Source organism: Melanotaenia boesemani, chromosome 9, assembly GCF_017639745.1.
Source record: "Melanotaenia boesemani isolate fMelBoe1 chromosome 9, fMelBoe1.pri, whole genome shotgun sequence".
Lineage (NCBI taxonomy): Eukaryota > Metazoa > Chordata > Actinopteri > Atheriniformes > Melanotaeniidae > Melanotaenia > Melanotaenia boesemani.
The window spans coordinates 8,920,272-8,940,807 of NC_055690.1; the positions used below are offsets into that span (position 1 = coordinate 8,920,272).

Here is a 20,536-nt window from a genome sequence, read left to right on the forward strand (position 1 = left end):
ATTATTATACATCTATATTTGCTACAGATACAGCACTTTTACATGCTTTGAACTCTTATCTGATTTAGTAAAGTACACATTTTTATCATTATGACACATCATAGCAGAAAATGCACAAGACTAATAAAGGTTGCATCCACTGAAAGAAATTCATGCTGGTACGCTGTCAGCAACACTGAAGGAAACTGTCATTGTTCATTCCTCCGGCCCTTTTCTCCCCACGTAAAACAACCTGCCTGGCTTTTCAGTGCAATAAACAACATTTAGTTTAACATCAGATGTAAAATCTGCTATTAATCAGCTCTTTACGTTTATAATATGGAAATGTGAGACAGTGAGCAGAGTTTGTTCTGAACGTGGTCAGCTGTGCTGCAGATGTAGCACCAGACCTGTGGGGATGCCTACATCTATTTACTTAAAGCGCTGGATCTTTTCTGAAAACACGTAAGTGGTCAGTACATGGTTCTGACATCCGAAACGTTCTTTTGGAGCATCTTGATGTGCTCAGATTCAGTAGCTGTGCTTCATTTTTTAATATTGTCAGAAAAACAGGATATAGGTGTGAATATATAGTGATCCAGGTTTCTTCAAGGACACCTCTAAGCTTTTCTTTTTAACCTCTCTGGTCTGTTTTATTCTCTGTTTAGATGATCCAACGCTGCTTCAATAATGTTGAGCTGAAAGCTCATAGGAGTATTTTTCACTCCAATGATTTTTAGCCCAGTTCTCAAGTAAATTTCTACATTTTCCCTTCTTTACTGATGATGCTTTGGCAACAGTAGATGGATTAGCTAAGGTTCTGTGTTAGGTCTTAGCTGGGTTTTGTTCGTAGGCTTATAGATCATTCATTAAGAACATCACTTTTCTTTTGTTCCTCCTATGTTATGTGTAGACACATCCACCCCATCAGCTGCCTTTTTAAATGCTTGAAGTAGGTTGGTGTTACATGGCTTACACCATGAATTCCTCTGAAAATGTTCACAAACAAGTACCAAACTGAAACTAATGCCCAAAGAAAAACAATGAAAGACATCTTAGGACTATGTTAGGAGATTATTTTAAAAAAGAGGTGAACTCCCTAGAAGCAAAATAAAAACAACCTTTGCACGAAGGATGCTCACAGTTAAAACAGGATGTAAATGAGTCACTGTCCACCCCACAGCTTTTACATCTCAGCTGGCTTGATATGATTTGAGCTACTCTCAGCCAGTGGAAACAATCTTACAGCATCTTTTAAGACTAAAAAGCTTTAGGAGGCATATCAGGACTATCAGGACATTATAATGGCCTTCAGGGCTTTTGAATATTGCAGAGAAATTTAATTAAATGTAAGGGCTTTCCAGAGAGGTCACATTAGTTCAAAGATGTTAAGCATTGCATTATGGGAAAAGTGAAATATTAACTCACTGTAGGAGCCATTTATCAGTTACCGCATATGCACTATGATGAATTGTTGTTAAACCTGTTAAAATCTCTGATCTACTGTCCACAGTTTCCAGTTTACTTGAGTCATGAGTGATTTATTGTTATTCTATGCTTGAAATAAGCTTGTAAAAATATAGTACAACATGAAAGATACGTAATTCACTAGCACATATGTTATTTAAAATAGAATATCAAATCTAACTTTATTCAGGTTCACAGTATGACTAAGCAACAATTAGTGAGGTTGTTAACATTTGGAGGTTTACAGGACTGAGACACTGTAGTGTAAGATTCGTGTACATTATTTGTCTTTTCTTTTGAAATAAAACAGGTAAAAACAGAAATAGTGTGGTTTTTCATTTTTCTGGCTTAAACCAAAAAAGAGAAGAGCAAAAAAAAAAAAAAAAACAATCAATGCATCCTTCATTCATTCAGAGCTCACAGGGGAAATGTAAAACACAGAAAACAAGCGTGTACATTTAATAAAACAGAAATGATCCTTACATGGAGAGATCATGACGAGACGCCAAGAAGAGTTGCAGATGTGACCACAACTCATACTTCAGTGATGAGTTAATTCACTGGTGCATTATTGCTGGTGCAAATCTTCCATTTGTGAGTAAACCAAGTCCAGATCACTCCTTTAATCTTGATATGTTGACAGATGTTAGTGTTTATTTCAGTATTCTTGGCGGTTTCCTACCATCCTCTACATGTAAGGACCACTTCTGGGTCGTGTTGGTAAAAACTCAAACATCTCTTTATCCATTTTTGTTCTGGGCTCAAAATCAAAATCACATTTTTTATTTTGGTTAAGCTGAAGAATATAAAACCACAAGATTTCTGTTTATTTCTTCTTCATGTGAACAGACAAGCTGCCTGAGTGTAAACTGTAACAGGAGAGTGTGAGTGTGTGGTGTGTTTTAATAATGCAGAAATCTGCTGCTGACACCAGTTTACACAACAAATACAAAGAACAAAAAAGCTTTTTAAGGATATGTTATTAATAAATATGTTTCCTTCTTTCTGGGAGTCGAAGTATACGCATATCAACCACAATAAACTCAGGATATGGTTAGCACAGCTTAGCATAGAGACTGGATATTCGGGGCTATAATGAAAGTGCCTCTTATAAAGCAGACTAGAGCAGCATGGTGCTGCTACTGACTAGAACTCCTAACCTTCTTTGGAGGCAACTGAGCTCCAAGTGGTTGTAAAAAGCTCCACATTTTCACTAAATCCTTGTAGATGATGCATGAGATCCAAACAAACTGGCTCATTTCTATCTCACCAAAACTGTTATTTCTTTAAAGAAAACCCTTTTTAATGTGAATCTGATATTTGGTGGAAGGGGATTTTGTTCATGTGCATCTTGAGAAGTCAAATAGCTGTTAGAAGCCAGTAAATGTTTGATTATTTGATGCGCTAAAAGTAAAAGTCAGAGCCAATCTAAATGTTAACTATTATAGTATTGCTCCTATTATCTTTTTTTTTTTTAGATACCATGTCCCTTAGCTCATTGGTTGTACCATAGATGATCTTTGAAAGAAACCCACGGGATAAAACAACATCCCATGAAGAAACATGACCATTATGAAAGTGCATTATGAAAAATGCTTCACAGACAACAGAGCACAATGAAGACAAAAATCACTGAACAAAACAGTTAAAATTTCCCTTCTGGCACCTGGAAGGACGAGAAGAACAAACAAGTCCACAGGAATGGTAAATAAACCTTGGAGATACCACTATATCCTTACACATCTAAAGTAGTGTTTTATAGCATTGCTGCAGAACATCTGGAATGACTGAACATGTGAGCAGGTATGTTAGGAGTTTTTTCTTTCAAGTATTTCAGTGAGTTTCTACTCTTTTGCATCTTACTATTTTGTTAAATCTTATTCAGAGTGATGTTTATTATGGTATGAGTGGCGTGAGAAGCTAATTTTAAAATCTGTTTCAGGATTGTTTTCTGAGAGGGATCATGAGCAGAAAGTGGACTGCAGCTGCTTGAAGGCGGCTTGTCGCTGTTTTTTCTCCACTTCCTGTCTCTTGCGCTCCTCTTTTTCCTCTCGGATCTCGGCCTCAAACTTGCTGCCCTGAGACAAAGCCTGTACCTGGTGACACAAAATGACATTAGCACAAATCATCCTTGAGTCTGAGCTTAAAGGCACATTGTGTAACACTTTGTGTTGTTTACTGGTCAAAATCAACATCTGCATGTATATATGTGCAATCATTGGTGTATTATGACCTCCGCTAATGATCTAAAACATTCTCGTAAGTAAAGAATTTTAGATTTGTTTTTACATATGACGGGTAAGCTGGCAGGGCAGCGCCATTATGGTCTGCCATCTTGAAAATACAGCTGCCATCAGGGGACAATTAGCACCAACTATGCGTTTTCCCTGCGAGCCAGCGCGGGTGAGACGGGGAGAAGAAGATAACGACAGCGGCTTACTATCCTGGCAAGTTGGAAAATCTGTTAAATTGTTATTCACAAAAATGCAGGACCATGCATATGCAGCAGCACGGGGGCCGTTTTCTCCATCGCCAAGAAAGAGAAAAAGGGCACTAAAACGTAACGTGACCAGACGATGCAAAAAGAAAAACATCAGGCTAGCTTTCCCCAGGTGGAAGGAGCTCAGTAAGGAGAAAGATTTTAAAAGGGATGCTGAAGCTTTCTCCTCGACAAGTGAGTCAACGGTTCTGCCTAAATTAGCTTAAAGTTAACTTTCTTCACTCAGTTTTGTTAGACAGTGTAAAAAAAAAAATAAACTCATGAAACAGGCCTGGACAAAAATGATGGTACCCCTAGAAAAGACTGAAAGGGACCTGACCAAAGGGACATGTTAATCCAAGGTGTGTCCACTAATTAGCATCACAGGTGTCTACAATCTTGTAATCAGTCAGTGAGTCTATATATAGGTGCTACAGGTAGTCACTGTGCTGTTTGGTGACATGGTGTGTACCACACTCAACATGGACCAGAGGAAGCAAAGGAAAGAGTTGTCTCAGGAGATTAAAAAGAAAATTATAGACAAGCATGTTAAAGGTAAAGGCTATAAGACCATCACCAAGCAGCTTGATGTTCCTGTGACTACAGCTGCACATATTATTCAGAAAATTAAGATCCACGGGACTGTAGCCAACCTCCCTGGACGTGGTTGCATGAGGAAAATCGATGACAAATCAAAGAGACGGATAATACGAACGGTAACAAAACAGCCCAGAAAAACTTGAACTTCAAGTTCAAGGAACATCAGTGTCAGATCGCACCATCCATCGTTGGACTTAATGGGAGACGACCAAGGAGGACACCATTGTTGAAAACAAATCATAAAAAAGCCAAACTACATGTTGACAAGCCACAAAGCTTCTGGGAGAATGTCCTATGGGAAGATGAGACAAAAATGGAACTTTTTGCCTTAGAGGAAAACACTGGAATATTCTAAAGTGGCCTTCTATGAGCCCTGACCTAAATCCTATTGCACAATTTTGGAAGGAGCTGAAACATGCCGTCTGGAAAAGGCTCCCTTCAAACCTGAGACAACTGGAGCAGTTTGCTTATGAGGAGTGGGCTAAAAATACCTGCTGAGAGGTGCAGAAGTCTCATTGACAGTTACAGGAATCGTTTAATTGTAGTGAGCCTCAAAAGGTTGTGTAACAAATTAAGTTAAGAGTACCATCATTTTTGTGCAGACCTGTTTCATGAGTTTTTTTTTTTTTTTAAATAATTCTGTTGAAGCATGGTTGAAAAGCAATGTCTGACTTTCAATGGTTAAATTTTATAGAATTTTTATTTTTCTGACTTCTGTCAGATTATTTCTGTCACCATTGGGAGTTTTTCTGTTATTAATGAAGGGTACCAACAATTTTGTCCGTGTCTTTATGCTCCGAAACGTCTCCAGTGTTTCAGACTCATGGTGCTTGTTGAACTCATCTTCAGGTTTTCACAACCAATGAATCTTAATGTTTTTATTTTTACTGATAAAACTCTGATCTTAGATTTGTCATTTGCTTACAGCAAAGAAAAAAATCCATGTGTGGTTCCAGGAATTAGATCAAATTTTGTGTTTTTATTTCTTTAGAGACATTATTGACTGAGTATGAAATTTTTAAAATGTAAGAAAACAGTGTTATCAGCCACCGGTAAACCTGCATGCCTGCTGTTAATGTAATATTCCAGAAGGTGGCAGCAGAGGACCATTCCCATGCATCAACATCAATCGAAGTTGCCTTAGAAATGTATAAATTCATAAGAGGAAAATTAAAGTTTCCTTTTATTGAAATCCAGATTAAAATCAGATTCCTTCTACCAGCACATACTGCCACCTGTTAACACTAGTATGTTGTCACCAAACCAACTAATGGAGGCTAAGCTGATGTACTTTTTCTATGAATCAGTATTTTCAAATGTGCTTTGTAATTTGGTGGAAGCACCACTACTGCTCCCCTACAAATCCTGGAAATGGAAATCTATGGATAGACCTTCAAAGAGCAGTTCACACATGGTGGACCAAGAACTTCAGCAGGCAAATGAGAAGACAGAAAATAGTTTCCCTTTGTGCTTTTGAAAACTGAGTCATCTTGTATTTTTGTAAAACAGAAATGGAATTTTTTATCAAACCTTGTTGTGCCACTATAGACAGATGTCTATACTATAGTGTCAGGAACCAATCAGTTCTCAATCTTGAGCTTTTATATGTCAGTCTTGTGTGATGCAGTTAGGGCTGAACAATAAAACAATCTTGAAATTAGATTGTGATTAAATTTACTGTAATAAGCATGAGTCTATCCCAGGGGTCACCATCTCCAGACCTCTTGGGCCAGTATCCTGCAGGTTTTAGATTTTTCCCTGCTGAATCAAATGAAACGGTTCTCCAACACCCTGATGTCAAGTTCTGCACCAGCCTCATGATGACCCATTAATGTGAGTCAGGTGTGTTGCAGCAGTAAAAAATCTAAAACCTACAGAACACTGATCCAAGAGGTCCGGAGATACTGATCTCTGATCTATCTAGTTAATCCATCTATAGACATCTGTAGAGGTTGGTATCAGCCCCGTGCTATGAGCATGTACTCGTTCTCTGTATTAATAAAAGTGTTCAGATACTACAGAACCCGATACCATTGTGAAAAAACTAGAGCTGTCAAAATGGACACGTTAATACAAAGGGATTAATCTTTGGAAATAAAAAAAGTTATTTCTCGTGCCATATTAGTGTGTTAGAGGTGAACTGGATCCCCCAAAAATCACTTTATCCTCCTTATTTATGAAGTTTCTAATAAATTTCCAGCCTACATTTAGAGGATGGCTAAAAAATGCAATGACCTGCCAACAGACTGAGGAAAAAAAAAAAAAGACAAGCAGGAAAATATGAGATAACAAGTGAGTCTGAGCAAGAGACTGAACTCATGTTGGCTTTAGATGACAAACAAGACTCCACTATATCAGTCAAACAGAAGTGGTTTGGCTTCAGTAAACTTATTCATACAATGAAACTTAATCTTCGGTTGGTGACTAGTTTGTTTGATCACCTGAAAAGGTACCAACCCACAGACTATGTGGTAATCATGAAAGTTCAGCTAAAAGTGACTGAGTGCAGCAGATCTTGCAGCTGTGGCTTCGGTCCATGTGAAAAGCATCAAAACAAAGCAAAAAGATTACAAATTGATACCCATCGCTGTCCTTATTAGCATACTTTTGAAACGGACAGCATTAATAAACTCTTTATTGATCAGGACTGAGATTAAATTAATGTGGAAAATAACATCATGATCATACGTCTACTGCCACATCACCCAGGCCCTAGTTGTAGCTGACACTGCAAATTACAAATAAAACCTGAACCTACGTTTGATGAATTGAACTAGTGAGAGCTAAACTAATATGATCCATATTATATAGGCATAAAGGTTATCTTAAATACATATAAACATCCAAACTGTCACCATACCTTGGCTTCGAAGAAGTCTTTGGCCCCCATCACTCCCTCAGTGGAGACGTTGATCTCAGACAGTCTGGCGAGAGCCATCAGGCCACTCTCCTCCTGCAACTCTCCGGCTGCTGCTCTACGGAAGATCAGCAGGAACTGCCAAAGGATCGATTGTTCAAGAATGTTAAGAATGTTTTTTATTGCTGTGTTCATGCAAAAAACAATACATTTGGCCACATTTCCACAGACCTACAACCACAACAAAGTTATGCTCCAGATGCTCTTCTCACCTGCACCCATCAAGGATTAGGGATGGGCTGATTCACTATTTAATCGATTCATAGTGATGCGACAGGTGCTGATTCAATTACAATTCAGAAATGTTCGAAACTGATTGTTTTTCATAATAATTACGTGAAAGGAACTAAGCTGGAAAGTGTGGCAGGAACATAAAAGTTGTTTGTGCCGCCCGGACATATTAAAGTGTCCAGCCTTCGAAAAGTAAACAACAGAGATACCAAGAAGGTGGCAACTAGTCTTGCAGTCACTGTTAATGTGCACCACATCTACTCATCGGGTTTGTAGACTAGCGTTTGAAAGCATTTTGGTTTTTATGGAGATGAGAAAGGACAAAGCTTATTCCATGTCTGTAAGTTGGTTAAAGCCAAAATAAAATATAATAATACTACAAACTTGCGGCAGCACCTTATGTGTTCCCAGCCCTGGTTAGAGGAGGAGAAGATGCCGCCGGTGCTTTCCCATGGAAAAAATATGTTGGATATGTCTTGGATTTATTTATGGCTTCACATTAAAAAAAGAGAATGGAGAGAAGTTTGTTTACTTACTTTAATTAATGGATATTGAATGGATTTAAAAGTATGAAGTGGCCACAGAGCGAGGGAAAAAAAGAAAACCCTGAATGAGGAAAAAATGCAATGAAAATCCTGAAAATCGTTTAATAATCAAATCGAAACACCCTGAATTGTAATCAAATTGTTCAGAACCAATGGTGGCACACTCCTATCAATGATATGTTTTTCTGTTCCAGCGTACAGTACAGTATCAGCTCAGAGAAAACATAAACTGTTTTCAAAAGTGATGTGGGAATGGAATCTAGAAGGCAGGTTGTTGGCTTTAGTTGGGAGAAAACTTGACTGAGTACCTTTGCATCATCCATGACAAAACTATCCAGTGTTTCCTCGGGTAAAAACAAAGCTTCAGATAATTTAAATTTAACCTTCTGTTGAGATAAAAGTTTGGATCAAATAGCATTGATCTTCCTTCTAAAATGGTCTGCAAAGTCCTCACAAGCAGCTTTGGCTAGTGGCATGGAGGACTTTTTAAAATCCGTATTTTTTTAAAAGATCTATTGTTTTATAAAAAGAATTTAGGTTTGTTTTTACTGTCTGCAATGAGATTGGAGAAGTGAAGTGTTATGGCCCGTCTAACTGTTTTATTGTAGATTTTGAGTAAAAATTTCTAAGTGAATGCTTAATTTTGTTTTCTTCTATTTCTTTTCTGCTCTCCTGCAATTTCTGAAATTGAGGTTAGTGATTTCTTTGTTTTTCCATGGTGGTGTAGGTTTGGATCATCTTGCTTTTTTTTTAAATGGAGCTGCAGCATCAATGGCTAAGTTCGGTTTCCTGGTAAAATGATCAACAGTAAAATCACATGATGCAGGTAAAATCTGAGCCGGAGTTTGACTTAAATTGTCAATAAAATTTGCAGCCACTTCAGAATTTATATATCGCTTCCTCACAGTTCTCACCGAGGCCTCCTGTTGGATAAAGTCAGGGATGTTTGAAAAATTCACCAGTAGTGGTCTGACACAACCAGGTCAACAACAGAGGACACACCAGTCAACAGGCCATGTGATTATGGCTGAGGTATGACTAGATCCAGGATGTGTCCTCTGTTGTCAGTAGGCTGTGTGACATGTTTAAAATCTAGACAGCTGAAAAGATTTAAAAACTCCCTCAAAAAAGGATCAGAGCTGTTGTCAATGTGTATGTAAATATCACCAGTTATTAAAGTTTTGTTGTGTTTTGGCTTCATTTTTAATTACAGACAGTATCAGTGTTACTGCCCAACACATAAAAACTCACATCTAGCCCGATGTTAGCGATATTACAAAGACAGAAACATAGTTTTTAATGTGCTCCTTTTGCTTTAGTCCAACATTTCCAGGGGATAACCACTTTGCTAACTTGACAGCAAACTTAAAACATTTACTCATGTGACACAACAGCACGGCACATAAATATGGTTGTATGTTCTTATTTGAGAGCATACACCCTTGTTTTTGTAGCATATTTGTGTTTAGTTTGGGTGATCAGTGTTAGTGAGTGATCTGGTGAAATCACTCAAACACTGTAAAGTAAAACCAAGGCACCCATAGGCAGTCTTTTCAGTTTTTTCAGTCCAAGGGCAGAAAGTTTAGAAAGAGTGAAAACAAGGATGTTTGCTCTAAAATAAAAAAATAAAAAAACAACTGTCCTCTTGATATAACATAGTAAAATTCCCCCATACCATAAACTATGATGAACTGCAGTGGGTCTGTCTGTGGAGTTGGAAAAGACTGTAAAGGAAGAAGTGCCAGTTATTACACCCCACTAGCAGGCAGCTGGCATTTGTCAAGGCAGGAGAGCAGCCCAAGCCTCAACTCAGAGCTCATGCTGGCCAGACTGAGGGGTGGCAAGCCCGCTGCCATCCTGTAGAAGTGGGCTGCAGAGGCTTTGCAGGTTGCTCACTCCAGAGACTCTACACTGTACTGGGCTTAAGTGGGCCAGCAAAGAGGACAGCCATCAGGGCCGTAACTGACACAGCCGAGAGAGCTTCCAGATGGCTGTGAATGAAGAGGGTTGAGCAGAGGTCTAATGATGCTGGGATGCAAGCCAGGGTCTGATCAACCCTGGCTGGTCGCCTGGGCAAGGGTGTATGATGTTGTGAGACCCGAAATACCCAATGAACTCAGGATACATCACTGATGATGCGTCCCAGTGCATCTGTAGGATGTATAGTTTACCTAGTCCCCAGTCCTAATAGTTAAATTTAATATCTGATTCCTAATAACAACACAATAACATTTTGTGAAGCCCAGTGGAAGAGGCATTAATGTGTCAAAATATCTTACCGTCTTTGCACAAGTATTAAAAAATATGTGAAATGAACAAAAGCAAACCCAGAACGGCTGGCAGAGTCAAACTCTTACCTCTCTGAAACTCAGTTTGCCATCAAAGTCTTCGTCCACCTCTTTAATCATGTTCTTGAGGCCAAGGTGGGTCTGTGGAGCTCCCAGTTTCTCCATCATCAGTTTGAGTTCCATCAGGTCAATGAAGCCGTCTTTCCCTGTGTCATACCTACAAATGATAAAATACCATCAGTGGGCTGAAAGCATCATGACAGAGTCTGTGCTCAGTCAGGCTTTTATATCTTTTTCTTCTTTTTATCCACTTTTAGTTTTACTTTCACTCAAAACCATCATAATTAGAGACATGCCAATCTCACCAAACTGGAACCCACATGAGGCCTTAAATAGAGACCAATTATCAGACTGTTTAGCATCAAACTCACAAATTTACATTTATATTTACAAATAATATAAAGTGATTAAAAAACTAAAAATCACTGCCCATTTTTAGGGCTGCAAATCCCCAGGGGTGCCTACGGTGGCTTTCTTTTTTGTCCTTCATAACAGCTTGTAATTTAAATAGATTTTCTAAAAAAATTTATGTAAAAATTTACAAATTTGTGAAGTGAAATGAGAAAATGCGTTTACTTAAAATTAATTTCTTTATTCTTATTAAATTCTGCAACCAAAGACTGGCATGTGAATCTTGGAAACTGCTGTGTGTGTGTGTGTGTGTGTGTGTGTGTGTGTGTGTGTGTGTGTGTGTGTGTGTGTGTGTGTGTGTGTGTGTGTGTGTGTGTGTGTGTGTGTTTTGTCCATGTGTATAACTGATGCTCTGTGAACAGTACAGGCTCATTTCTTTGTGTGGACAGCTTGAATCTCTGTGTGTCGAATTGCTCAAGTAAACCCAACCCCCTTCATCACCCAAAGAAAGTCATCTCCACAGTGAAGCATGGTGGTGGCAGCATAATGCTGTGGGGATGTTTTCTCTCTAGCAGGGACTGGGAAACTGGGTCAGAAATCAAGGAATGATTGATGGTACTCAGTAGGGAAATTCTTGAGGAAAACTTGTTTCACTCTTCCAGAGATTAAAGACTGGGACAGACAGGACAACAACCCACAGCCCACTGCTAAAGCAACCATAAAATGGTTTAAGCCATTTCTCATCTCTGAGAACCTGCATTTTGTCTTAAAGATCGCCGTAAATCAGCAGAATCCATCCAAATTGAAGAAGCTGGAGCAGATTTGCTTGAAAGAATGAGCAAAAAATAACTAAATGTGCCAAGGTCATAGAGACATGTCCTCAGAGGTGGTGCAGCAAAACAAATATATAACAACCTCCCCTCAAAAAACCAAAACTATTTAAATTACAGGTCGTAATAGGAAAAAAGAAAAACACTGAGGGGGTGAATACTTGTGCAAACCACTGAATGACTGGCCCAGCTTTGGTTTCCAGACAGGAAACTGAAGTAGCCAAAGTATTGAAGCTGAAGCTCCTGGCAGCTTCAACTTACATGATGTTTGGAGATCATATCAGAAAAGTTTAAGTATAATTAATCATAATGAAAATACAAAAACAGTAAATGAAATTAAATTCCTCTGTGTGATCTTTGGACTGCAAAATCTTTTGGAAACCACAAGTTAATTATGTTCAGGGAAGGTTGGCACGGAGCATAGCCATCCCGGAGAAAAATAAGGCACATACTAAACCTGAAAGCTCCGTATACTTTAGAGGTGTGGGGAAATACCTATAAAGTAATATACAAACAACCAATACAATGCAGAAAAGAGCAGTTAGAATGATAAATAATGCAGGATACAGAGATCACACAAATGAACTCTTCTCAAAAATACAAGCTCTAAAATTTCCAGATTTGATTTAGTTTAAAAGAATGTACAAAAGGCAAATAGTAAATAAATATATGCTGTTTTGTGAAGAACATTTGGGTTGTGTGACAGAGATGGAGTGTTATAGTATATTGTAGAAACGGGTTAGGGTCAAATAAGTTCATACTTCTGCATACTCCGTTTCAGACATGAAGACGTAAGTATTGCTAATGACAGAACTTAAACGTCAGAGGAATAAAACTTCTGGGTGGGTAGAAATGGAAAAAAGTTCAAACAGCAAAGTTGGATGGATTTTTTTTTTTTTTTTTTTACTTATGTTAAATCCCTGATAAGACAGTGCTTACTGAAGTTTTGTAAAAGAGAAATGACTGACCACAGCTGGGCAGCTGCTACGCAGAAGTAACTAAAAAGAAAATATCCAAAGGCTCTTTGACCTTAAAACAACAAGACCGCCTGATGATTGTCGCTAGTTATCGATTCCTGGGAGTCACTGTTGTCTGATCATCTTTTGTGTTTCGTTGTCTGAATAGCAAAGCTACAACAGTTAATCCCATTTGCAGGTTGAAAGCAGCGTGTTTATGAATGATAAGCTAATCAGCATAAGTGATTACTGGACTGTCCTCCATGATGCAACAAGACCCGTTTGTGTCCTCTGATAAATCCAGCTCACCTCTTTTCTAGTAGGACATTTTCACCATTAAAACCCCAAAATTTCTCGGCCTGTTTTCATCCAGATTAATGAAGATTTATGATAACTGTGCAACAGCAGTTACATGATGATGTAATAAAAGTAACATGTGCAGTATTTTACCTGGAGTTTTACCAGAAGTTAACATGTTTGGGTTTTTTGTTTGTTTGTTTGTTTTTTTGGCCTCCTTATACCCTGCTCTGTCTAAATCCTTCTTTCCCTTGTTGGGGGACTGTAGTGCCCCCTACTGCAAAGTCCCTGTAAGATTTTTTTTTTTTTAAAAAATGTTTTTTCACATAAGAAGTCTTTACAACATGCGTGTTCCTCAGATAGTTGTCAATTTTAAATAACATTTACTTAAATCTGAAAGTTTTCCCATGCAGCTTATGTTGAGAGTAAGTGATGAAGTGTGAATGACTGGTAGGTCTGAACAGACCACATTTACCTTTGGGGTTCTTCTTATTTTCATAATTGTTTTAATCATTTTAATAATAATAATAATAATAATAATAATAATAATAATAATAATAATAATAATAATAATAATAATAATATCCATCTATTATCTAAACCGCTTTTTCCAGTGAGGGATCGGGGGTAAGCTGGAGCCTATCCCAACAATTAACAGGTGAGAGCCAGAATACACCCTGGACAGGTCACGAGTCCATCACAGGGCCAACACAGAGAGACAAACAACCATTCACACTCGCACACACTCCTAGGGAGAATTTAGAGCAACCAATTAACCTAACATGCACGTCTTTGGATGGTGGAAGGGAGCCGGAGAACCCGGAGAAAACCCACGCATACACAGGGAGAACATGCAAACGCCACACAGAAAGGCCACCGTTCATATAATTCCAATACAAATAAGAAAGTTGGGACAATGTATAAAATTTAAATAAAAACAGCAAAAAAAAAAAAAGAAAAAAATTTTTTTTTTCATAAACCCATATTTTATTCACAATAGAAAACAACATATCAGATGTTAAAACTGAGAAATTTTACCTTTTTTTAAACTATTAGCTTTATTTTAATTCAATGGCAGCTGTAAAAATTTGGAACAAGGAAAACAAAAGGCTGGAAAAGTAATTGGAACAAATAAAAATAACTTAAGGAGAATTTACTAATTAGGTTAAAAGTAACATGACTTGGTATAAAAGGAGCATTTCAGAGAGGCAGAGTCTCTCAGATGTGAAGATGGACAGAGGTTCTCACTAATCTGAAACAAGATTGCATTTTAATCTCTGTTAGATTACTGTAAAAGCTTTTTTAAAACCCTGGACAGAGTACAGACCGTTCAGAACTCTGCTTCCAGGCTTTTAACCAGATCAGAGAAATATGATCATATTACACCTATTTTAGCATCATTACAGCAGTACTACCAGTATGTTTTAGGATTGATTTTAAGATTTCATTGATTACTTTTAACACACTCAGTGGTCTCTGTCCCTTTTATAATATGACCCATTAAACAGTAAATGGGCACCATGCGGCCCTCGAACAGAGGTCTGTTATCTGTTTCAGTCACTCGGCAGAAAACAAAGGGGGTCAGAGCTTTTTCAGTCCCGACCCTGAAGCTATGGAACACCCTGCCTGAGGAAACCAGGTCAGCTGACTCTGAGTGCTCGGAAAACGTAACATAACATTTTCAGTTCCAACATTTTATATGTTGTTTATGTTCTATTGGGAATAAAATATGGGTTGATGAAATTTGCAAACCATTAAATTCTGTTTTTATTCACACATTACACAACTTTTTTTTAGAATTGGGATTGTAAGCTTGATGTGTTGATGGTGGTATCATCTCATTAGTTACAGTTATTGATCTCTCTACATATGCATGTAGCTGTAGGCGGCTGTAGCTCAGGAGGAAGAGCAGTCGTCTTTCAACCGGAAGGTAGGCGGATCGATTCCAGGCTTCCACTGACTACATGCCGAAGTGTCCTTGGGCAAGACACCTAACCCCACGTTGCCTCCCGATGTGCCTATCGGGGTGTGAATGTGTGTGTGAATGGGTGAATGTGATAAGTAGTGTAAAGCGCTTTGAGTGGTCAAACTGACTGGAAAAACGCTATATAAGTACAAGTCCATTTACCATGTAAGTAAATTAATATATATTATTATTTATTCAGAGTAACTGGTAAATGCTTTCAGGTGTGTTTGAGGGTTTTTCTGACATGCACCCTTTTCTTTTGCTATGCTTATGTTTGTGTCAACAGTAAGAAATAAACATGATCTCTGGGTACAGCCAAATGTTGTACTGTGATTTTATTCCTTTTTAAGCAAGTTGGTAATCAATTTAGTTGTTTCTTGTGTAAAATGGTCATTATTTGGATTTTCTCTTAATAGCACACATGGAGCCACAATGAGGGACAAACTGCCTCAGACATCTAATCAGGCCTTCTCCACACAAATTCGATAAATATATACAAGGCCAAACACCACATTGGAAAAAATAATGAATACATGAATTAATCAGTTAAAACACCTTATGCTCACCATACTCTACTAACCAATTGAATTTTAATTTTGACCCATTCAAAGGGAGCTAGGACTATTATTCCTTCACACTGCCCTGCTGATATTATTCTGGACATGTGTGATAAACCAACTTTAAATCCTCTTTTTTTTTCTTTAGACAGATTTAGAGTCCATGTAAGAAGAAACTGAGACCACTTCAGCTTTACAACAGCTGCTCAGAGCAATTCCCCCCATAATGAGACGACTTTAGATGGACGAGATGAGGGGGGACATCCTGCAGGATGACGCGGGCCTGTAGTGACTCATTTTGAATCAGCCTTTTGCAGCAGGCTTCGTGTAAAGAACAGCGCCTTAATCTGATCACGAGCAGCCCAGCGTGCTCGTTCAGATCCAATCCCTGCGACTACATGTAAACACATCGAACCGCATCAACACGCTTCAGCAGCGAAAACAAAAGAAATCGTGTCCTCACCGCTTGAACATCGCCTCCATGTCCTTAATTTGCTTGCGGGAGAATTCCTTGAACTCCGTGTAGGGATTGAAGACCCTGGTCGCTCGAGGAGCTGCGGTCCCATCATTGATGTCCAACCTGCGGTTCAGCACGGCGGACAGCTCGGACGGAGAATCGCCGCTGGCACTGTCGGGCTCCTGCAGTTTACTTCGCACCGGGCTCCTTTCGGGCTCAGGCCTCGGTTCAGCCTCCTGCGTAGCAACGAACCGCGACTGCAGCTTCCTAGCTAGCTCATCGGATGCCATGCCGAGGATACAACGCTTCTCTGTGAAGCTGTCAATAGGAATGGTGCGTGCGTGACAGTTAGAAGTGCCTCTAGTGTCATCTGCTGCGAGCCGCTGACAAATCACACCACACCACTTCCGGTCGCACTTCAGACTAAGAGGCTCTGACCCAGATTTTATTCTCTGGACTGATTTTAACAGACATGTTAAGCTTTGTTTGTCTTCTTCGTGTGTTTAATTCTTTTAAGTAAATGAATGAATGAATGAATGAATGAATGAATGAATGAATGAATGAATGAATGAATGAATGAATGAATGAATCCTCATCCAGAAGAGGGCAGTACAGCTCCAAGATTCAGAATGGTGGTGTTGATTGGATGAGCAGGATAGATACTCTGCTCTTGTTTTGAGAAGTCAAACTCTTGATTTAGAATCACTCAGAGCTTTTATTTAAGCCAATTTGAGCAATTATAAATAGTTTGTAGGTTGGTAAGATTTTTTTTATTATAATTCCATAAAATCCTTTTTTTTTGGCATTTTATGTTAAAAAAGGGTATTTCACTATGTAAAATTCTCATCAAACCTTTAAATAGACAGCTGAACACAGAACCACATCAATCAAATCCAATAAAGTGTTAAAATTTTATATTTTCAGACATATTTTAACTTATAAATGGGGAATTCTGAAAATGTTCACACTTTGGTTTGGTTTGCTTTCACACTGCACCAGGGGCAGTTCTAAGGGGGGTCCAGGGTAGGCCAGTTGCTATTCCCCACCCCCCAACCCCTATGGTGCCCCCTTGCTGAGGGCAGAGTCAGAGGCATTTCATTTTTTTTGCTGTAATTTCACCTGACACAAGATGTGGAAGCAAAGGGTGACTCCATTTTCAAGCCGTGTACCTCAGGTTTAACTAGTTCACTCACATATGTAACTGTCTTGTTATAAGTCTAAAAAAATTAGGACTGTTAAAATTAGCACGTTAATACAAAGACATTAATTGGTGGAATTAACACTTATTTTTTTTAAAACATATTAATGCATAAATAACTAATTATTACTCAAGCCATATTAAAAATCTGAATTTGACATCTCATTGAGAGAAGCTGATTTTGGGCATGTAGGTGCATTATCACAGGGGTGAACTGAATCCACAGAAAACTACTTCAAGTGTTTTTATTTCCTTTTCTTAGTTTTTTTTTTTTTTTTTTCTCTTCTGGTCAACATTTCCTTCAGATATTACCCAGACCAGAAAGGACCTGCCAGAACTGTCATGGACCCTAAAGCCCGGTGTGTTTTTTCCTTTGTGTTCCTCCTTCACTTTCCCTTGTGTAGATTATGCTGTATTCTCTTGGTGTGTACAGGAGTGTTGGTTTTGTGTTCTCAAATGCCATTTTGTTTTTTTCTGTATATTTTGTATGTTTTAACAGCTTCCATGTATTTTATTTTGTACTGTGTCAAATAGTCATTATGTTGAAGGTCATGATTAATATAATTCCTCCTGTTACCTCACTTCCTGTGCCCGCTAAAATTGATAAGCTAACTGGACTAAGTGATGGTGCGTTCGCTACACAAAGTTAAAATAAAAGGAAACAGAAAAGAAACCATTTGTCCTCTAACATTTACATCCTGTCAGAAGAAGCGGAGGACCTGGGGATTTGGAGCCCCAGGCCTCTACAACCAGCAAAGTTCGTTCAGTCAGGGTGAGCAGAGTTAAAGCCACACTAAAAATAAAAACTTTTAAAACAGTTTATTTCCAAAAGTATAAGAAACCTTCTGGTCTCAGTCTTTAAAATGTTCCTTGCAAATGTCCTTGCATGAGTACACTGCCAGTGGTCTGGGCAGGTCCTTGCCGACACACTTCCTCCTCAGTCCGCACACCTCTTCTCTGACGTGACGCATCGCTCTCCAACAGCCTGCAGAGATAAACGTACACGCGGCAGTCCACTGCTTCACTGCTTTGCTCCTTCCGCCTGGCCCTGCAGTCAGCGCTTTACTTTGAATCTGTAATGTTTGCTGGTAAATGTACTCATGCTTATTTCAGGCTGACGTGGAGCTCCTGCGGCCCAGGGCTGAGTAACTGAACCCACAGATTCCAGGTTGGCTGTTGCGTTTCCGGTTTGCATCCACCCTCCACTCTCCCACGGTCCCGCGGCGCGTCTCATGCTCCAGTCTCAGCAGCGTCCCTTGTCACGCTGTTGGCTCTGCCTAAAACCTGTAAGAAATGCACACACCTGTCTCCAATTGGGCTCATTTGCTAAGGGTTTGATTGGGCTTCCCGAGGGCGTCAATAAAACCACTACATCGCACTCCATAAAACCCAAGGTCTCACATACAAAGTAAATTGACATGCAGTAAAATCCAAATATAAATCATACAATAATTAATCAATCACATTCTCTTTAGCCCCATCACATGTGCTCAATGGCTTTTTTCACTACCAAATTCAGTGTGTGCACAAAATAAGATACATGTTGCACTTGTAACATCTGTGCACAGGCAGTTATATTAGGTGCATTATCATCATCAAACATGTGACTTGTTCTGTATCCCCCATGAATGCAGAAGAACACTCTTGGCCTCCTTCAGATGTTCACCTGTGTGTGACATAGGAAATTTGGACACTCCAAGGACAGTGGTGGCAAGTTGGTTGTTTTCATTAACAAAGGGTTATGTCACTGCCAGGTGGGCATCCATGTTAATTGAGATCCACGTATCTGAAGTTAGGCTTGCAGCCTTGGCCTTTTTCACCTCATCAATTGTTTTGTCCTTGCTCTCAACATACCTGGACTTCAGCATTGTTTTCAATGTATTTCCAGATGGGAGAATGCCATTGGGCTCGTGTTTCTTCATTAAACTTCAGAAACCACCATGATTGAAAAGGGTTGTGAATCCTTCACAATCAGGTCAACAAATGCCTCATCCAATTTCTTTTGTTTCCCTGTCGTGGAACAACAAAAACAAACACTGGGTGGGGAGGACTGTTGATATGCAACTTTTGCTTTATATTGTCAATATTAGCATTAATCATACGTGTGTGAAAATATGTAGATGTATAATAAATGTGTTTTTTTGTTTGTTTGTTTGTTTTTGTTTTTTTTTGTTTTGTTTTGTTTTGTTTTGTTTTTTTTTTGTTTGTTTGTTTTGCTCAGTTTTACACCCTCAGGTGTAAAATGAATGTAAAACATTCATTGTAAATAGTAGGCCTAATTAAAATAAAATGTGTACCAAAATTTAATGGCTTAACAGTTTCTTCTGGGATTAATGAAGTATTTTTTATTCTTAATACAGTTAATGTATTGTACAATACATAACAGTATAATACATAATGTAGTCAAACCAGTGCTGGCTGACTTGATTCAGCACTGGACTGTGTTACGCTGAACTGATGGAGATCAGGATGTTTGGTCATTAGGTGTCTCCACATTGTTGTGAGATTATTATTATTATTATTATCAAACTCAGCTTTATTGTCAATTCTGCAGGATGTACAGGATAAACAGAATTGAAATCATAGTTCTCTAACCTTGATGCATGAAATACAAAAAAATAAGCCAATAAACAAAAATAAAACAAGTACTATCAGTAAGTAAATAAAACATGATAACAAATAGACAAGCCGAATTACAGTTGGTGCAATAAATGTTTATGGTTATAGTGCAAATAAAGAAGACTGCGTTAGCTTATCGTCTGGTTAAAATGATTAAAGTGACCGTGTGCTTGTTCCTGAGGGCATCAACCTGAGGGTGTAAAACGTTCAAGTGTTGATGGGGGGTGTCAGAGTCCAGGGTGTGTTTGTGGAAGGGGGGCAGAGCGGGGAGAGAGTCCAGCCTCCTGACAGCCTGGTGGACGAAGCTGTCCCTAAAGGCAGATTTATGGTTGCGCGGCGTTTTGTCTGCGTAACCGGCGTAACCTCGGCGTAGCTTCACAGAGGCTCAACGCACACCTCTTCCAGACCTGACGTGCATCCCTGCTACGCAGATGGTTACACGGAGATACTCCCTTGTGATTGGTCAGTTTGGGATCACGTGTTGCTGGATATCTGGCTCTTCTCGCTGAATCTGTGTGGTAACCACCATTTTTAAAAACAGTAACCAATGGATCAAGTTGATGACAGGCTGATCGAATTATTTCTTCATTTTCTTCCACAAGCTAATAAAGACACTGAACCATACTGGACACCACTGTTGTTTTAAAACCTATCAAACTGAAGTGAACCATCAAAAGAACTCCGACCTGGTTAGTTTACTGGCTGATACCACCCCTGCTGCCACCTTCAGGTTAGGAGG

The 20,536-nt window shown here is 38.9% G+C and overlaps 1 protein-coding gene across 1 annotated transcript; it reads right to left on the reverse strand.

Annotated features, from left to right (window-relative positions):
• Positions 1–2,027: 2,027 nt before the first annotated feature.
• On the reverse strand, positions 2,028–16,695 carry efhd1 (EF-hand domain family, member D1). The gene is made up of 4 exons (XM_041994289.1): positions 15,987–16,695; positions 10,576–10,723; positions 7,386–7,520; positions 2,028–3,542 (listed from the first exon to the last, which is right to left on the reverse strand). The coding sequence occupies exons 1-4, from the start codon at positions 16,268–16,270 to the stop codon at positions 3,408–3,410; spliced, it is 702 nt and encodes a 233-aa protein (XP_041850223.1). The 5' UTR covers positions 16,271–16,695; the 3' UTR covers positions 2,028–3,407.
• Between the last annotated feature and the right edge of the window lie 3,841 nt (positions 16,696–20,536).